At 50.4% G+C, this 18,351-nt stretch overlaps 1 protein-coding gene and 1 long non-coding RNA gene across 14 annotated transcripts in view; one reads left to right on the top strand and one right to left on the bottom strand.

Moving 5' to 3' along the window:
• Positions 1-18,351, top strand: part of ITPR1 (inositol 1,4,5-trisphosphate receptor type 1) — a 299,982-nt gene that overhangs the window by 279,341 nt on the left and 2,290 nt on the right. For all 9 annotated transcript variants that reach the window (XM_031470776.2, XM_031470775.2, XM_064496296.1 and 6 more), the window contains one exon: positions 11,504-11,665. In XM_031470776.2, the coding sequence (XP_031326636.1) occupies positions 11,504-11,665 (162 nt within the window). The remainder of the gene's footprint in view (positions 1-11,503; positions 11,666-18,351) is intronic.
• The window catches only part of LOC116158286 (uncharacterized), a 92,287-nt gene continuing 88,153 nt past the window's right edge, over positions 14,218-18,351 (bottom strand). For all 5 annotated transcript variants that reach the window (XR_010384788.1, XR_010384789.1, XR_004142557.2 and 2 more), the window contains one exon: positions 14,218-15,028. This is a non-coding gene — a long non-coding RNA (uncharacterized LOC116158286). The remainder of the gene's footprint in view (positions 15,029-18,351) is intronic.

The following is an 18,351-nucleotide window of genomic DNA, read 5'->3' as shown; positions in this document are numbered from 1 at the left end:
ACGGTCCTGTTTGGTTTCTGTAACAGCACTGCAGGTGGCACTGTCACCATTTCAAGGACAGGAACCTAAGCCCGGAAAGGTTGAGCCAGGGTCGCACCGCTGGGAAGTGCTCACGCTGAGGTTCAGTCCAGATCTGCTGAATCAGAACTCACCCTGGACGTGGTTCCGTCCGGGCTCACACACAGCCTCGGTGTTGGGAACCCGCAGGGGCTGGTCTCGGGCGGCATCAGGTTTTCCTAACTCGGACTGGCTCGTCTCCCAGGCCCCTCCTCCCCTCAGTGGTGCTGAATTAGCCACCTACAAAAGAGGCGAGGCCCAGAAAAGGCCCCCCGGGAGTGGGAAAGAGTGTCTCCTAGGGGACGCTGACCGGCTCGTGCATAAATAACACAATGGGGTTAATTCTCTGAGCTTCCGCCAGCACCACTAGTCAGGCAGCCACCTGGAGCCCCTGCTACCCAGGTCTTGTCTAAAAGACTGCAGTTCAGGGATGAGAGAGAACAGCTCTTAAAGAGGATGCATCTGGAATGTGTGTTAATTTGGACTTGCTAAAATCTGGTAAACTCCATGGCCCGCACCTAAGCTTGGACCAGCGAATGATATTTCCTTTGGTGGCCATATATGGGGAGAGAGAGAGAATTTTAAAGGGTTCACCAGAGCCACAGCCAGACTTGGGCTCCCACACCCTGATGACTCATCTGAATGGGTATAACTCCCTGATAATTAAACATTAGAGCGTCTGGTCCAACAGCCCTTAAGCTTGGTGCCGACTTTTTCTCACAGCTACAGTAGACAGCTCTGCGCAACCCCACCCCTCTCCCTCTCTCGCACACGCACACGCACACACTCTTCCACTGGAGATTTTTCCACTTTGTTCCATTTTGTGTTAGGTCACTTGACCTCTTCAGAAATGAACAATATAGGGATATAAAAGCAAATAAGTGATTTTCCGAGTTAAAAGTCGTATCATCGTGGCGGCCAGTGGGGTACTCTCAGATGGTGGGGTGCTTTCTTCACATCAGAGGCGAGAGTGCATTCCCAGAAAATGCTTTGCTGAAAGCCCTTAGCAGTTTGCATCCCAAAGAGCCATGTAAGAGAGAGAGCCTTTTCTGCTTGAAAACACCTCCCGGGTAAATTGTCCAAGCAAGTAAATTCTGTTAGCAAAGCAAGCACCACCGAGCATCTACGCTGAGGAAGCATTCTAAGCTGACTCCCAAGCAGCGGGGCATCTGGCCTCACACGTGTGCTCGTCTCCGTCTGAGAAGACACAGGAAGCAAGCGCAGTCAGAAAGCCACGTGTTAACGAGGGCGAGAGATCAAGGTGGGAACTGAATTCCTGTCACTACCTTCTGTTTAAAAGGGGAACTGGCCACAGTCCTGCAACTTTCTTGACCCCAGACAGCCTGATGCTAAAAAAAAATCTGCAGACAAGTGCTCTCCAGATTGAAGACAGCAGCTTTCAGGCCCACCTAGTCCAAGGAATGGGGCAAGGGGTTTGAGGGGGTAACTCAGGACGGAGATGGAGACCGACAGTTACTGGTGGCTCGTAATTGGGTAAAACTGAGGCCCTGGATGTCTGCAGGGGAGGCGTGGTGACAGTGGCGACAGGAGCAGAGGAGTGAACGTAAATGTGCACACAGCCATCTCGAGGGGCCTCAGTTCCAGGAAATGGAAGTGGGGAGGCCCTGGTGGACGGGCCTGAGAGTGCAGGACGGAGGGGAGAGTTCAGCAGGGCAAGCGCCTGACTCCCTGATCTCTCCTTCCCTGGCCTCACTGCACTTTCTGTGCTTCACTCTGTGCCCGGCAGGCCCTGGCTCCTGATAAAGTGACACGGGGACCCTCTGCTTCCATGCAATGTACAGTAATGGGTTCGGGCTTTTGTTCTGGAATTCCAGGGAGGGTGCTGGCAGGGGCGTGCCTCAGTTAGTTCCTGAGATGGATACGTTTCAGCAGTGGTCCTGCTGTATCTCCAGCTTTCCTGCCTAACTTGGGAGGCCGCAGCCTTGGTGAAGATGTCCCCTGGGCTCTGAGAGCCTTCAGTGGCAGGCAGGTGAGGATCCAGCCTGTGCTGCCCTCGGAGAGGGCCCAGAGTGCTTTCTGAAGTCAGCTGACACCACAGCAGGGCCTGAGGTCAGGCCCATCAGGGTGAGGGTGAAGTGAAGAGGGACTTGGCACTCGCCTCTTGGTGGCTGGAAACAGTGTGTCAGCATCACCGGCTGCGCAGCCCCACCCGCCAGCCAGGCGTGCTCTCGCCCCACCCTCTGCACTTGAGCTTGGGTTCGCGTCCGTCCGTCCGTGGCAGCTGTGCAGAGCAGCTGCCGGGCCGCAGGCTCCCCGCCCAGGCTCACACCGCGTTCTGCCCGCTAGTCTGGAGGGTGCGGAGCCGCCCTGCCCGGCCACACTTCACGGGTGGCTTCCTCATGTTGTGAAGCACCGAGAGCCAGGTCTGCGCTGACATCCTGTCTCCTCTGAGTTTCGTGTGTCCCAACCTTCGTGGGGTTGTGCTGGGCACTGTGTGTCACAGTGAGTGGGGCAGAGGCCGTAAGCCATTCGAGAGGAACGTGGATGCTGTAAAAGGGCCCCGGGACTCAGGTGTACCCAAGAGTGGGGTCCTTGAGCCTGAGCAGGATGCAAAGGTGGCAGCAGGTGGGGTCACCACCCCGGACAGTCTCCCCACTGGTTAGCCTGCCCAAGGCTGCGTGCCAAAGTTGACATGTCGGCACCTGCTTGTATATATAATACTTGCTTACACAAATACTTCCCCCAATTCAGCAGAGTCATAAACTCTAAAACTGCACTTCTCTCCCTTCCATACCCTGCTCCTTCCCCACTGCAGACCCCCACCCCTGGCTGCCCCCACCCACCCCGGCCCCCTTCAGTCTTAGAGCTCCCTGGCCTTAGCTCCTTCATTTCCTCTCTGCTCTAGACGCTGACCGTCTTGGACAGAGCTGGCCGGCAGTGTCTCAAGCCCCTGAGAGGTGTGTAGCCATCTGGCCTCCACAAAAATTCTCTGATCAGGAAAATGTTCTGAATTTGTTTTTATCATGTACACATATACAGGATTCTTTAAAATGGATCTCTTTAGGGTGAAGCCCACTAGCCTGTCTCTAGGGAACGGGAGAATGAGGAGAACACACTGGTACTGAGGCACAGGTGGCTGCATGTGGACGAGGCTTTCAGTTTCTCCTTTCACAAACCCACTTTTCTTCAGGCCCCAGTGTTACCACCTAGAAATTGAGAGAGTTGACCCAAAGTGTCTCTTATGCCATCTTTAGTTCTGCAAGTCCATGAAGCAGCTTGCACACTACTCCTGAGGGTCTGCACCAGGAGTGGATGCGGGCTCAGGAGGGAGAGGAGACTGTGGGGACAAGCGAGTGAGTCAAACGGAAAGGGCTGAGGAATTTGGAGCGTCTGCACACGGCAGGTGATCTGTTTCACCCGGAAGAGTTCCGGGAGGTGCTGTGTGGCACCCTTCCTTCCGAATCATTTTCCAGTCGAGACGTGCCAGGGGCTCGCCCTTGACCTCTCACTGCAGTTGTGTCGACAGCGACAAGGATGCTGTCTTCCCATCCCTTCTTTCTCACGGTGTCTAGGCAGGGTTGGCCTTAAGTAAAACCATTTCAGGAAAGAGGAGAGTCCCAGCATGCAAAGCAGTAGGTGACACACGCTGTCGGAAGGAACACTGTCGCGTGTGAAGCAGCCTCGTAGGGAGGCGTGTGGGTGTGCGTGTCATGTTCAAAGACAAACGCCAAGTGTTTCTCCCTGAAACAATAGCAAAGAACTTGGGAAAGCCTTTTCAGTAGGCTAAACACAAACCAACAAAAATAAATATATTGTTGTATAAAAGTGACAGATCAAAGTCTAAAACTCATGGAATCCAAAAAAGGATAGAGGAAAACCAATAAAAATTGCTGACAGCCCATATATAACCACAAGGGACGTTCTGGTAGATTGCTGGCTAGTTGAACGTGCAGGGGAGGTTGCCTGAGCCAGCCTGGGAGAAGGGCAAGTTCGCCTGATGGTTCTTTATTCAGAAGCTCTATCCGGCCTGCTCTGCCCTCCTTTCTACCACCCCAGCCCTGCCACCTCTGGCTTCCTCTGCCTGGCAGCCCCAGGGGCCCAGGACCCAGCGCCGAGAGGTGAGCACTGCCTCCTCATGGCCCAGTGGGGGGCCAGTGTCCCTTCACCTGAAGGCCCGGAATGACACCAAACAGTGATTCTCCAGCTGGCTTTTCCGACGGATTTCATCAGAAATGGGTGCGGTTCTCTCTCTGGCAAGGGCCCGTCTTTGTTACCCTGGATCATCCAAGAACAACCAGTGAGTGAGTCTGGGAGGGCGAGTGGTCACTCTTGCCCAGCTGAAGATTATGTAACAGGGCCTGTCTGGCTAAGGTCGTCTTGAGCCAGGAACAGACCACACCGACACCTGGGCTCGCGCGCGGCTTGGGCAACCTCCACGTGGCTCCACTGGGAAGAGAGAAACGTGTGCCTCTAAAATTGTACCCCAGAGAAAGGAAGAACCAGCTTGTGTGGGAGTCGCTATGTACACCTGGGGTCAGCATCCAGATGGCAGACGAGCTGTGTGACCTCGGGCTGATGACACTGGTCTGTAACACTCTGCTCAGTGCTTGCTTTCCATGGAATGTGGGATCCGGTTTTTCTTTTTTGGTTTTTTTCTTTTTGTAATTAATAGACTATTTTTTTACGACAGTTTTAGGTTTACAGAAACACTGAGCAGCAAGTACTGAGTTCCCATGTGCCCCCTTCCTCCCTCACCCCCGGTTCCCCTGTGTGTATGCGCCCCCGTTGATGAACCAATACGGAGACATTCTTATTAACTGGAAGCCATGGTTTACATTAGGGTTAACGCTGGGTGGTGTGCATTCTGTAGGTTTTGACGGATGTATGACGCCACGTACCCACTGTTACAGCAGCAAACAGAATAGTTCACTGCCCTAAAAATCCTCTGTGCTCTCTGCCCATTTGTCCCTCTGATCAGCCACTGATCTTTTTACCATTGGGATCCATGTTTTTAGTTTAGTTTTTTTTCCCTCAAATGTGTAACAGATACTATAAATGACAATTTTGGAGTCATGGAGCAGAGTTAGAGATCACTGTCACTGTTTTTCACCATCAACAGCAGATTCTGGATTGTTTGTTTTCTTAGAAAAATGAGCTGTAGAGATGATTTTCTTCTTCTTCAATATAATCGCCCGAACTCACAAAAGGGACAAATATTTAAAGCTAAGAGTAATATACTCGTGCTTTAGGAAAGTGAGGGATTCTCTTCAGTCGCCCCCTGGCCCCACCTCCTCTTCCAGGCGTGTTCGGCGGAGGGGGGTGGTACCAGAGGAGGCCTCGCCCCGTCTCTAGTGGCTCCTGTCACCGGGGGGGTCCGCAGGCATTCTGGGAAAATCCAGTTTGTCAGCTCACTTGGGAAGATGCATGGAAACACAGCTGACATCTGAGTGCAAAGGACAGTCTTGGCCTTCCTGAATCTTCCTGGGGGGAGTCTGAAGGGTAGAGGGTATTCTGTGGCTCACAGGTACCCAGCCCTCTCCTGTGGCCCCTTCTTTACCCTCATGCCGCCACCAAAAAGAAAAAAAACCCAATTATCTAGTCTGCCTACAAAGGAGCGTGGGCTTCAACAGTAAATGTTCCGTTGTTTACACGGTAAACAAGACTCTGTACCTAGATGGACTTTCTCTGAGGAGGCGACTCATTACCTCAGGAGTCTTTCTTAGAACAGCCTCTTCAGTTGAACTTGGGAAGAAGGAGGAAAAAAAAACAAACACTTCTCAGAATCATCAGCATTTGCATCATACAATCCAACTTCCTCTCCTCCTCTCTGTCTTTCTCTCTCTCACACACACCCTCCCTCTTTCCAGTCAAGAACATTTCGAGAGGTCAGTGCCGCCCCCGTGTCTAAAACTTCAGTGTTTGCCTTTGCAGGGACTTTTCCAACTTTACCTAGAAAAGAACTAACCAGAACCTTAGCGCTTGTGGTCAGCCTGCTTCCGGCTGTGGCTCGGGTCGGTTTGTCTGCTCTGACAGAGGAAGTGCTTGCTGTGACGGGAACCGCGCTGGCCGGATTGCAGGAGGACCGGCAGACGGTGCCTAATGACATCGGTATGCGAGGTGCCAGCGGCCAGGGGCGCGGACACACAGTGTGGCGGCCCGGACTCCGGGCCGCCCCCGCCGCGCCCTCCTGACCGCACACCCACCCGCACGCACCCCGGCACGGAGTCGTGTATAAACGGCATGTCTTGGTTGAGGAGGACTTTCTCAAAAACGCGACAGGAGCCAAGATGCTGAGACATGCTTCTGAACTGGAACAGACATAAGGCAGATCCTGCCAACTTCGATAGGCCTTCAGACCCTGGGTGCCGGAGTCCCTGAGCGCTCAGACAAGCTCCACATTTTGTGCGGAAGCCTGAGCTAAATGGAAAATGACTGGACTCAGGTGTTCTCTCTCAGCTCCTGTGCTAGGAGCTGAGATATTTGAACCATTTTTTTTTCTTTTTTTTTTGGGGGGGGGTGATTAGGTTTATTTATTTCTTAGTGGAAGCACTGGGGATTGAACCCGGGACCTCGTACATGCTAAGCAGGCACACTACCACTGAGCTATACCCTCCCCACTACCCGAACCATTTTCATGTAAAGATTAGAAGATCTCTGTGCTTGCAAAGGGGTCCTGCTGGGAAGGAGCCTTAACACTGCATCAGAACTTAACCATGTTGCACGGGGCGCAAAACCAGGTGGAAACTGAGAGAACCGTTTGGCCAGGATGGCTAATTAATTTTAACTACTAGGTATACCTTGGTAACTTGAGATTTGACTTAACTGCCCAGGATGACAACTTAATTAAAATACTGGCAATACCTAGGATCTCAAATTTGGGGATCTGCTGACGTCCGTGCAGAAGAGCCAATGGTACACGCCATCCAGAGTGCTTGGATTTCCTTGTTTCCTGTGGTTTCGGGTTGTAGTGGAACCCCCATCTCTGCTTTTCATAGTCAGACGTTAAGAGTGGAGGAGGGCAGGGAGGGAGAACCTTTCAGGTGGTAAGTGATAAATAGCTAGACCGAGAAATCCTGCTCCTTCCCTTTGCACTGAAGGACTCTCATGAAATGGAGAGTGACGATTTCTCTCTAGGATGGGGACATGTGGCCCAAAGTGGCCTGCGGCAAGGACGACAATCCTTTAAAATATTGGGTTTTAGCTTTAAAATTTGACTCAATTTCATGTTCTGCTCCAGGGCATATTTTGAGCTTAATATAAAAATATTTTCAGTCCTTACGCCTTATTTCTGTCTGTGGCTTTATGTACCCAGTCAGCAGGGCCTTCATGCCCCAGGACTACAGGTAGCCCGCGTACAGAAGCGCAAATAAAGCACAAGTGAAGGGATCCGAGTGCATCTCCTTGGCCATTGAGGCGAGGAGCACAGATGCCAGTAGCAGCCGTCCTAAGGCCCGTGGGCCCCGCTCGTTCCTGCAGCAGGTGCTCGGTGGGACTCAGGACCTGGAGTGAGGGCTGCGTGGGGCTCCACGGAGGCGAGGAGCCGGGCCCTGCGCCCTGCCCGGGGCCCCCGTCGGTGCACTACGGCACCTTGGGGCCGGGGACCTCGTCTTTCTCATCTCCGCAAAGTCAGTACTCAGCCCTGTGCTGGGCGCAGAGATTATAAATGTTCGGAAAACGGTTGTTGGATGAAATCTCTGCGTTTTGCATGTGTCAGAGACCTTTCTGAAATCGTTGCTTGGGAGTCCACAAATCAAATCACAAAAGCCACGGAAGAAGGTAGGGGTCTTCCACGAGAAAAGTCTTCTTAACCTACAGTTACTAGGTCACTTGCTATTAGAATAAGGAAGCTACGTGCAGACTTTGCATGGGTTTTCTGTGTTCTTTTGAGGACCTCTTTCATGTGGACTCTGGAAATCTGTGTCTTCTATTTTTACAGAGGGTTTGCTAAGCAAATGAACATATGAGAGATTTGCAAGCCAGATTTTAGATGAATTCTCGAACCGTTTTGGGCAGCTCAGCATTCATGTGCGTGTCAGTAATAAGTTAGCTACAGGTGAGCTCTCACCGCTGGCTGCTGCGACCTGTGCGCACCCCCTCTTCCCCTCCGGCACCTCCAGGTCACTTCAGCTCACTTCTTCCCTTCCCCACTGCCAGCCCCCCACCCCCACCCCGTCCAGGCCCTCCTGGAGCGGAGCCTCGCGTCACTGCTGCCTCTCTCCTGCGCCGGCCCATCCGGCATCTCCTTTGATGGTCGGTGCTGCCCCAACCTGTCTGCCCTCGGGTTTCCTCACTCCGCTCTGCTGAGAAGGCCTCTGGCTTGCCCCTTGTCTGGCCAAATGCTAATGTGTCTTCGGGCCCAGGCCTTTCTTAAAGAGGATTCCAGCCAATTGCAACCACTGGGAGGCAGTTCTGACTTTGACCCTGCTCTGTCTGCCGCTTATTTGACGCAGCACAGCTCCAGTGTTCCATTCTTTCGTCTTTTTTAATTTACATTCTCCTTAACTAAATTGCAAGCACTTTGATGTCAGGAAGGCTGTTTCATGCTTAGGTTTCAAAGCCCTTTCACTTTAGCGAGGTCCAGGGGGCAGTGACCCAGGGCAGGTGGTTCACTGCTGTGTCCTCAGCACCAAGCCCATAAGGTAAGTGCTCCTTCTGTTTTGTTGAATATGTTTTATTTTTAATGATATTTTCTCCCAGAAGTGTTGATAGTTTTGACGTGACTCCAAAGAACTATCTAATACCCGCCCCCCACCCAATACTGAATAACAGAAGTTCACAATGTGTAAACAGCAGGTAATTCTCAGGCTCGCCTTTGAAATACACGGATTTGTCCCCTGTCGCCCACGCCCCAGGACGAGCTACCCTCCTGTTCAGGGCCGTCTGCTGCATTATCGTACAGCAGTGGGATCTAGCAGTGTCTAAACTCGTCCTCCTGGCGTGACATCCACTCACATCCCAAGTGATGGCATGTCCGTATGTTCCTCCGGGTCTGACAGTTCACGTGGGACTTCAGCTCCTTCCTGTGCACCCCGGTGTCCTTGGGGGTCCATCTGCAGACATTGGCAGTGTTCCCCATGGATACCTGGGCCTCTGGGAGCTGGGCTGGCCTCGCCGTTTGATCTCACTGCAGCTGTGGTGTTCACGGCTCCTCCGCCCACCCCGCCGTGTCCCCTCCTTTCCCGGGGCCGGGTTGCCTAGTGAGAGGGAGTGATCACCAGCTGCCTGTCCCCTCCGCGTGCCCCCTTCGGGACAGTCAGGTTCCTTCCTCCCTGAGAGGGACACAGGCCTTGAACGTGCGGCCCTCCCTCCGTGGGAGTGTGTGACCGTGCCCGAGGGACTGACCCAGGGCAGTGAATGTAACCAGTGACAGAGGACCTCAGCTGCTTCTCAGGGTTGCCTCCAGGCTTCAGTGCTGAGAGTCTGCCTCCTCCTCCTCCCCTCCTTGCTGCAGATACGCAGCAGAAAAACCAATTCAGATGTGGCAACACTGAGAACATTCAGGCTGGTCACCTCTAAAACAGGGCAGTTGGTGGGGTCTTTTGCCCGCTGCTCTGTCGGTGGCGGGAAGCTGCTGAGAACCCATGGGCTCGAGGGAAGGCACGTGTGGCCGGTGTGTCGATCACGGGGTTGTGGTGCAGGAAGACGGAGATCACCATTTCTCCCCTCCGCCATCATTCTAAGCAACTGAAGTTTAGCAGTGAGGCGTGGCATCAGGGCCCACCCAGGAAACGCTTACCAGGGGGCTGCTGAGTCACTCCACTGAGGTGGTTCCTGCTGTCATGCTGCCACGGGCTCGTGAGTCCCAGCTGCTGGCCTCCCCGAAGATGCCAAAGTCGATGGGACACCAGGTGCCAGGGAGGGGTGCCTTCTGTCTAGTATTTTCAGCTGGCTCTTGTTTGGTTTCTATATCGCTACACTACCTTCGGTCAAGATACGGTTTGATTGTCTCACTTTTTAAGTTTTAGACATGTCTGGTGGAATTTTGTTGGTTTTGAGTATGTTGATGCCTTCTGTTTATGACAGAGGTTGGCAAACTCCGGCCTGTGGGCCAAACCTGGCCCTCTGCCAGCATTGGTAGATAAAGTTTTATCAGAACACAGCTACACCCATTCTTTTATGTGTTATCTATGGCTGTTTGCAGGCTACAACTGCAGAGCTGTGACAGAGACCATATGGTCCAAAAAACCAAAGATATTTACTATCAGAAATATTTACTGTCCAGAAAAATTCTGCTGACCTCTGGTGTACACAAAAACAAGAGCAAATTCTGTGTGTGTGTGTGTGTATTGGTGGGGCATGGGACAGGCAAGATTGGTGTTAGAATGTTTATTAGAATTTATCCTGACAGCATCCAGACGGCCCAGGTGACAAGTGACAGCAGACGGATATGTAATGGGTCAGTTTTCCTCCATCTCCCGATGAAGCTTTTCTTACGGTTCACTCCTGCCTCTCTGTACAGAACGTGTCGGGGAAGCTGACTTTTTGGGAGAGAGGCGTATGTGGGCAAAAGGAAGTGAGGGGGAGGAGGAGCCTTGTCCCATTCTGTTTCCCAGTAGTGAGAAGTACTGTTTACAGGTACAAGCTATAGAATCAAAAGAGAGGGGTGGAGTTGGACAGGGGAGGGACTAAATGGGTCTTTACTATACCCACCGACAGCACCCATCACCCATTGCAGGCCGGAAGGGAAAGGAGACAAGAGTAGAGGGGTGATGTCCTTAAGTTTGCAAAGGAGGAGACTGAACGAGGAGCCCATTTTCCGCTTTCAGCCTCTTAACAATACCCCACCACGCAGACACACCCAGACACACACATATCTGGGAAATCCTAGAACAGCCGGGATCTTAAAATCCATTTGACTTCTGGAGCGTTGGCAGATGATTTTCCGAGTATAATGCTTTTAAAAATACACAGCCCAGTGTGAGGCGTCTAGAGCAGCTAAAGCCATAGAGACGGCAGAGAGAAAGCGGTTGCCAGGGGTGGGAGAGTTAGTGTTAAACGGCGATGGAGTTGAAGTCGGGGAGTGGAAAGAGTTCCCGAGGTGGGTGGTGGTCATGGTTGCATGACAGCCTGAGTACACTTAATGCCACTCACCTGTACACCCAAAAATGACTGAAATGGTCAATTTTATTATGTATATATTTTACCACAATTTTAAAACTCCAATCTTACTAGCTGTGTAATTTGCAGAGACACATTGGCAGTATTCCAATTTGAAGATAGGAATCTTGTTTGGAAACCTTTTCCCTGCATTTAATTTTAACGTGACTTCTTGGAATTAAGAGAGCTTAATTATATTCAATTAGAAAGATACTTACTGAATGGCTTAAAAAAAATACACAGCACCGTACGTGAGGTCTGCAACACTCAGGGACAGCGTGACAGGATGGCACAGGGAAGAGATGCCCACGGAGACCGCCTCTCTTGTCTCTCCTCCTAGAAGTGACTCCCTCTTTTTCTTTTTTTTTCCCCCTAATGTGGACTCTAGGAAAGAAACCTTGACTGGTTCCCAAGGATGAGAGCCATGTCCCTGGTGAGCAGCGACTCTGAGGGAGAACAGAACGAGCTGAGGAACCTGCAGGAGAAGCTGGAGTCCACCATGAAGCTCGTCACCAACCTTTCTGGCCAGCTGTCAGAACTCAAGGACCAGGTAAGGGAGTCCTTACACGCACACACAGCACCACACACGCAAGGCTGGCCGGGAGGGACCGGCGGCGCTCACACCTGGAGGGGGCAGGAAATGGGCAAAGCGGGGCTGGCTCACCGCGCCCACCCGTTTCCCCTCCGTTCCCCCGGCGCTGCCCCTTCACGGGAGGAGCCCGTGACACTACTTTCAGGGCTGCTAAGGACGAGGTTTTAATATAAAAAGCAAAACCAGAAAATGAGAAAATGCAAACTACTTCAGTGAAGGGCTGCACACACACACAAAACACACACACACACACACACACACACGCAATGTGTAAAGCTATTCTGTTTTCTTTCTTCACTGACAGAAGGTTAAAGGCTGTTTCTAGTTTTGCACGTTAGCCCTTCAATCTATGAACTCCTCACCGCAGATAGTTCAGTTCAGCATCTTGGGATAAACCACAGTCAAGGAAAAGCTCCTTCTGGTTCATTCAGGGGCCAAACCCTTCCTGAGTGGCTCCCGTACCCCAGGCAGTAGGGCAGGTGCTGGGGACGAGACAGGGCACAACCTGGACACACCCCCGCACCACACAACTGACGCTAGAGACGGCCCACCCACCCGGCTCCCTGTCCACAGATAAATGCTTCTCCCGGAACTACGCTGCAGGGAGGGGGCAAGTTTGTACCAAACCCTGTGCACTCCTTCCCCTTTCTGACCCCCTTACACATGAGCACCCCTGGTCACCGGGTGGTTCACCAGGACTGCAGCGCGGTGGCAGGGACTCGGGCTGCGCCTTGGCTGCCTGGGGTCACCCCACTCGGACCCTGTACGCGGTGCTGGATGCTTTTAACCAGCTCCACGGACAAGGCGCGACGTCCTGCGCGGCAGCGGTCACCGGGCACGGCGGGCCTGGCGGTGAGCCTCCGGTCCCCCGCGGGTGCCCGAGCGCTCTGAGGGACGTAAGCACAGGGAAGGCCCTGGCTAGAATACACTCTTCTTGAAGACGGTTTACACCGCACTTTTCACAGTCCTACTTTAGGTTGTGTTTCTTTTCTAACTAAATTGTTCCCGGCTGTACCCAAGATACCATTTGGCCTCGGGTTCTTCCCTTTCACGTGCATTGAGAAGCAAATAAGAAAGACTAATGAGAACAGAAGGCCTTATTTATGAAGGCTGTCTACGGCACTGAGCTTGGTAACCACCTAAGACGAGTAATAACCTAAAGAGGTAAAACTAACGAAGATCTAACTGGATTACTTTGCTTATTATTTTATTAACTTCCCACCCCCGCTGTGACCCCCCCGACGGATGTGCCACAGGACCGCCCCGATGGAGCACGCTGTCTGCTGCCGCTGCTCCTGCCCACCCCCTGCCCACGACGAGCAAGACGAACTCAACACGGCCAACCGTGCTCGAGTTCCCTGCCTCTCCCTCTGAGCAAGCCGTGGCAACACAGATCTCAGTTAACCCAGACGTTTTGCATTAGATGCCAAAAGGATCTTCCAAAAATTGATCTGGTACAGACTTAAACGATCAAGCGCTCCAGAAAGTGCCATTTTTAAACATGTCTGAGACCAACTATTACTGGGTGTTCTGAGATGATAAATAACGCACAAGCCCTTCTCCACAGGCCCTAAGAATCTGGTGCGCTGAACTGCTCCCTGAGGTGGATTCTAAAGCTGCTTCGCTGATGCACACGTTGCAGACCCACCTGTCAGCAGAGGGAACTGAAGCCGAGGGCTTAGCATCAAGCATATCCCAGGTGTAGGAGGCACCCAGTAGCAGGTGGCATCTCACCTACATCCCCCCTTTTACTGGTGAGGACGCTGAGGTACACAGCAGGCGCTAGGAAAGCTGTCTAACTTCACATGACCTTGCCAGGCTGGAACTCCTGGTCCTGCAGGTCTGGGTTCGATTTTTTTTCTTTTTTTTTTTTTTTGGCATTATGTTTTTATTTTCCCTTGTTTTGTTTTGTCACTGTACCCTGTTTGCCCTTCGTGGCTGACTGTGTAAATTCTTACTCAATTTTTTAAAAAAAAAAAAAAGCACTGAAATTTCAGAAGTTGCATCACGTACTTCAGACGTGACGGAGGACACAGTCACTGCCGTTTTTTTACACCACTGAGTGGAGACGAGGCTAGGCACTGCAGCTGATTCTGTGAAACCCAAATTTTGGCTTGAACGAAGTATGTAAAACTAGATTACATATGGACTGAGGTTCATTAAGTGACATCAACACCGGTATGGTTTAAACTGCTTCTTTTCAGCTCTTTTTGTATTTTGTTTGTTTAAAGTTAGCAGTTGTAACCATTCTTCAGAAAATCTTTCCCCTGAGAATGAATTTGAAATTGAACCACTTTTTCCTGGAAGATACCATAGACTAAGAAGTATGAGGAAACAGTAATATATTCTCCAGTGCCTTTACCAGGACTGATCTGCTTAGGTTTTAAGGTGCCCAGAAAGATGGGGAAAATTCATTGCTTTTACTGGGGAAAATCTGCTTTTTTCAAAAGGAATTAGTCAACATTTTCTTTTGATTTTGTAACAAAACTTTAAAGCATTTGAGAATCTACTTGCTGAAAACATTTGAATTTTATTAAATTTGGTATATTACAGTCATGAAGATTTCTTAAGTTGTTCTGCATGAAAAATCATGCAGATAGGTTAGAGAGGTGCTGGTCTGTAAATGGTAAGTGTGAGAATTCCTGCCCTTGGAAGGGAAAAAAAATTTTGAATTAAAAAAATAAAAACCCCACGAGTGATTCATGAGCGAGAAGCTCTGTGATAGATATTTTCTACAACAGCTGTGAAAGAATACCATTCACTGGTGAAAGGGCTGGAAAACACAAAAACTGCTTCATCACTTAGATATTTTCTCAGCTCTTCTGGTCCAAACCCAGCATAGTGGAGCAATGAGAGTTTGAATGCCTTTGGTTTTACTCTTTACCGTTACTGGCCTCTGTGGTGGCTGTCCTCTTCAAACGCCCATTTGAGGAGAGAGAGTTCTTACAAGGATACGAGTGAAAACCTGGTCAGTGGTTTTTCTATTATTGCCAAGAACCATTAATTAAAATCGCTCTTCTAAGTGTTACTTAATGATGCATCTCGAAGGTCCCCCTCCCAAGAGGCTCTCAGTACTAAATGTGATTCTCTTACATTCTTATTCCGAGGAGAACTAATGTAAGGACTTACATTTTTTCTTCATAATGCGAAAGAACAAATATTGAGAGAAGGGTTCACTGTCTTGAACACGTTTCCCACCTGCATGTAGGACGGTGACCCTTCTGTGTAGCTGTCAGGAATACAAGTAGTGCTTGAGAATTCAGATCATGTTAGCACGTTCCAGTGTTTGGCATTTTTCACGCAACGGGTTTATCTTATTAACTGCGGAAGGAAGGAAGGAAGAACAAAAGGTTAGAATAACTGCCCACAGCTGGAAAATGGAATGTTAAACAAACGTTACTTGAATGTCTATGTTCCTTATGCTGTGTTGGAACCACAAAAGAGGCCAAAGGTAACGTCTGCCCTCTCGGACACGGTGATGTAGCCAGAAAGCAGCAGGCTGCTAACGGCATGATGGTACGAGACGTTCTGTGAGCCGAGGCGTGCATTAAGGCTCACGGGGCGCAGAGAAGTGGGTACTGCTGCGTGGGGCTCGGCGTGTGGGAGGAGTCTGGCTTCTCCAGTCCGACGAGCAGGTGACTTGGGAGCTAGCAGGGAAGCGCAGCAGGGCCCATCCCAGGAACGGGATCGGCAGGAGCAGAGGCACGAATGCGCATGGCGTGCTCAAGGAACGGCGCTGTGTTCTGGGTGATTCCGTTTGCTCTTTGAACCGCCATGGATGAAACGCCCGTCTGCCCGGTGCAGCCCTAGGTACTGGGGTTACAAAGTCGAATAGAACCTACTCTCCTTCCTCATGGAACTAATCGTCCAGAGTGGGAGACCAATAAGTAAACAAATGAATTCTAACTCGGCGTGGTCAGTGTGGAACAGAGGTTCGAACAGACTGCTCTGGGAATGAGGAAGAGGGAGCAATTCACTCAGCCTGGGCCTGGGGAGAGGATTTGAGTACCTGCCCCGGAAACCCTCTCAGAGGCGGTAATGCGGGAGCTGGGTGTCAGAGCTGGAGGAAGGGTCTGCCTGGTCAGAGAGAAAGGGTCAGGACAGCACCCTGGGGATCAGGAATGTGCACATCTGTACGTTTACAGTGAATCAGGAAAACCGCATTCAAGCAATCTTTCAGTTTTCCTTGCCAGTGTTCTGGGCTCCTGGTTAGGAGCAGGACTGCTTTTATAGGACTGTAAAAATCAGCTCTGGTGGCTAGAGTTTCCTGGCTCTGTAGAAGCCTGGTAACCAAGACCTTGCTGACATGAAGGCAGACTGTGGTGTCCTCGTGCTCCTGTGCCAGCCTGTCAGTGCTGGCGGATGAAGTTGTGCCCATTTGCACTCAACTGTTAGTGTTTTCGTGAAAGATCTTTCAGATGTTTGGTTGCATCTGGCTTGTAAAGCTACAGTATCGTATGCTTCTTGTTTAGATCGGCTCAAAAGAAAGAATGCTGAAATTCAAGCTAGTTTCTGTGTTTATATAGATTATGAAGAAGAGCGTTGCTTCAAATGCTCATCCTCACCTAACTGTGAATTTCGAGGATATTAAAATGAATTTACTACAACTGGGACATTTCACACTATTCAAAATAGATTTTTCAGTATTAGAATTTTGAGTTAAGTTACTTACCGTAGATCTGAATCTGATGGATATTTTATCTAGTAGTTTTGTTTCAAATGTCCAGAGAGGATACTCTAGGACAGTATGCCAAGGATAGACCTCGGCCATTATTTTTATTTGTTCTGACATAGGTAACAGTAGTAGGTAACAGTGATGCCGTAAATAAGATATCCAGCGCATGTGAATGTATGCAGGTAGCTAGGTAGGTAGGTAGAACTGAGCTAGTAAAGCCAGGAATTATGTGAGAATATATCCCAAGGGGCCTGGGACACTGAACTGTCCAGCAGTGTTGAACTCGGTTTCTTACAGGCCAGATTTGGTTCTTAGCGGACTGTGTGTCCATTATTGTTCCCAGATGACTGTAACTGGATGGCGATCAAGCCCAAAGGGTCAAATACCGAAGCAGCTGGCCTAGTCCTTTTCACTTATCAGTCACTTAAATGACAGCCATTCTGTCTGTCTGAAAGGCTACGGTTGACCAAAGCAGAATTTGGGCAGTCAGATGTGTGTGCCTACTGTGTGCTTAAGTGCAGAGGATCTTCTCTAAGATCTTGCGATCTGGCCTATGTCTGAGCTCATCAGCGAAAAGCTCTTCTAGAGCAACAGCATGGTCCCACCCAGATCGGCAACAGCAACATTACCTGGGAACTAGCTAGAGAGGCAAATTCAGCGGCCCTACCCTCGGCCTTCGGAATCGGAAACTGTTTGTGGGCCCTTGATCTGTGTTTTAACAAACCTTCTGGGTGATTCTGGTGTGTGCCAAAGTTTAAGAGCCATTATTCTAGGAAAACCGAAAACGAGATCGGTGTGTACTGGGTACTTGAACTTGCCAGGACTGTCCCTGCCTGAGCCCAGGGTCTGGCCGCTGAGTGAAATTAGGGAGGAGCTTTAGCTTTTATGAGGGAGGGAGGGCAATGCAGTCGTTATTTTAGGAAGACAAACCTAGAAAATTAGAACATGAGACCACGACCACCGCTGCGTATCGGGTGGTGTCCGCAGAAGAGGGAAGGATGCTATGCCACCAGCTGGAGGCCCCTCTGTTGGAAGGGACACAGTTTAGGGGAACTGAAGAGCCAACAGACTGAAAAGTCAGAAAAAGCTCATTTGACGAGCAGGCATGGAGATTCGCTTACATAAAAGGTCATCTCCAAAGGACGTAGTTTCTTACAGAAACAGTACGGAAGAAGCCTTCAGGGCCAGCTTTAACCACTGAAAACCTCAGCAGCTTTCAATGGAAGCTTGGAGTAAAGTATCCTTCAGTAGGGGCTGAGCCCACCACGATGCCTGAATCCACGAGAATGCCAAGATGATTCAGTCTAGCTGCGTGTATGGGATTCCCTCTAAGGCTGCCCGCCAAGGGGCTGGTGAGGGAACCTGCACTGAGTGTCTGAAGTAGCAGGCAGTGCGGTGCCTGAGTTACAGCCTGCGTTACAATCTAACCGTGAACTTACTCCACGGGTCACATGAGGTTCTCCTTCCTCGGCTGAGCCTGTCAAGTATGGTGTCACGTGTGACACCACGTTTAAAGACCTGTCACCTGTCTAAGGAAACTCCAGGGGCTGGCTGGAAGATCCTAACTCAGTTCTTTAGAAAGGGCTTTATTAAAAGCTACCTTTGGGGAATATTCACTGCTTATAAATCTTCCCTTCTAAACTATCACTGAAGGCATTTCACAGGAGCCTAAAAATAGTATTTTGATGTGAAAGGAAAACCGCTATGTTTTGAATAAGAAAAAGCAACCACTTTAAAATTGAACCTTACCTGATGTTCTCTCTGGATATTTTGTACCAAAAATTAGTCCAAGTGAAAAACTGAGATTTAAGCGCCAACTGTGTGACATACACTCTATTAAAAAGTTTACATACCGCCTCCCCGCCCTCCACCCAGGAGACAGGAACTATCACCCTAACTGTATGAAGGAAGAAACTCTGAAAAGTTAAATAACATAAAACTGTCATGGAAACAGGTCTGTCTGATTCCA

The sequence above is a fragment of the Camelus dromedarius genome, chromosome 17, assembly GCF_036321535.1.
Source record: "Camelus dromedarius isolate mCamDro1 chromosome 17, mCamDro1.pat, whole genome shotgun sequence".
Lineage (NCBI taxonomy): Eukaryota > Metazoa > Chordata > Mammalia > Artiodactyla > Camelidae > Camelus > Camelus dromedarius.
This window is presented reverse-complemented; position numbering and strand designations above follow the sequence as displayed.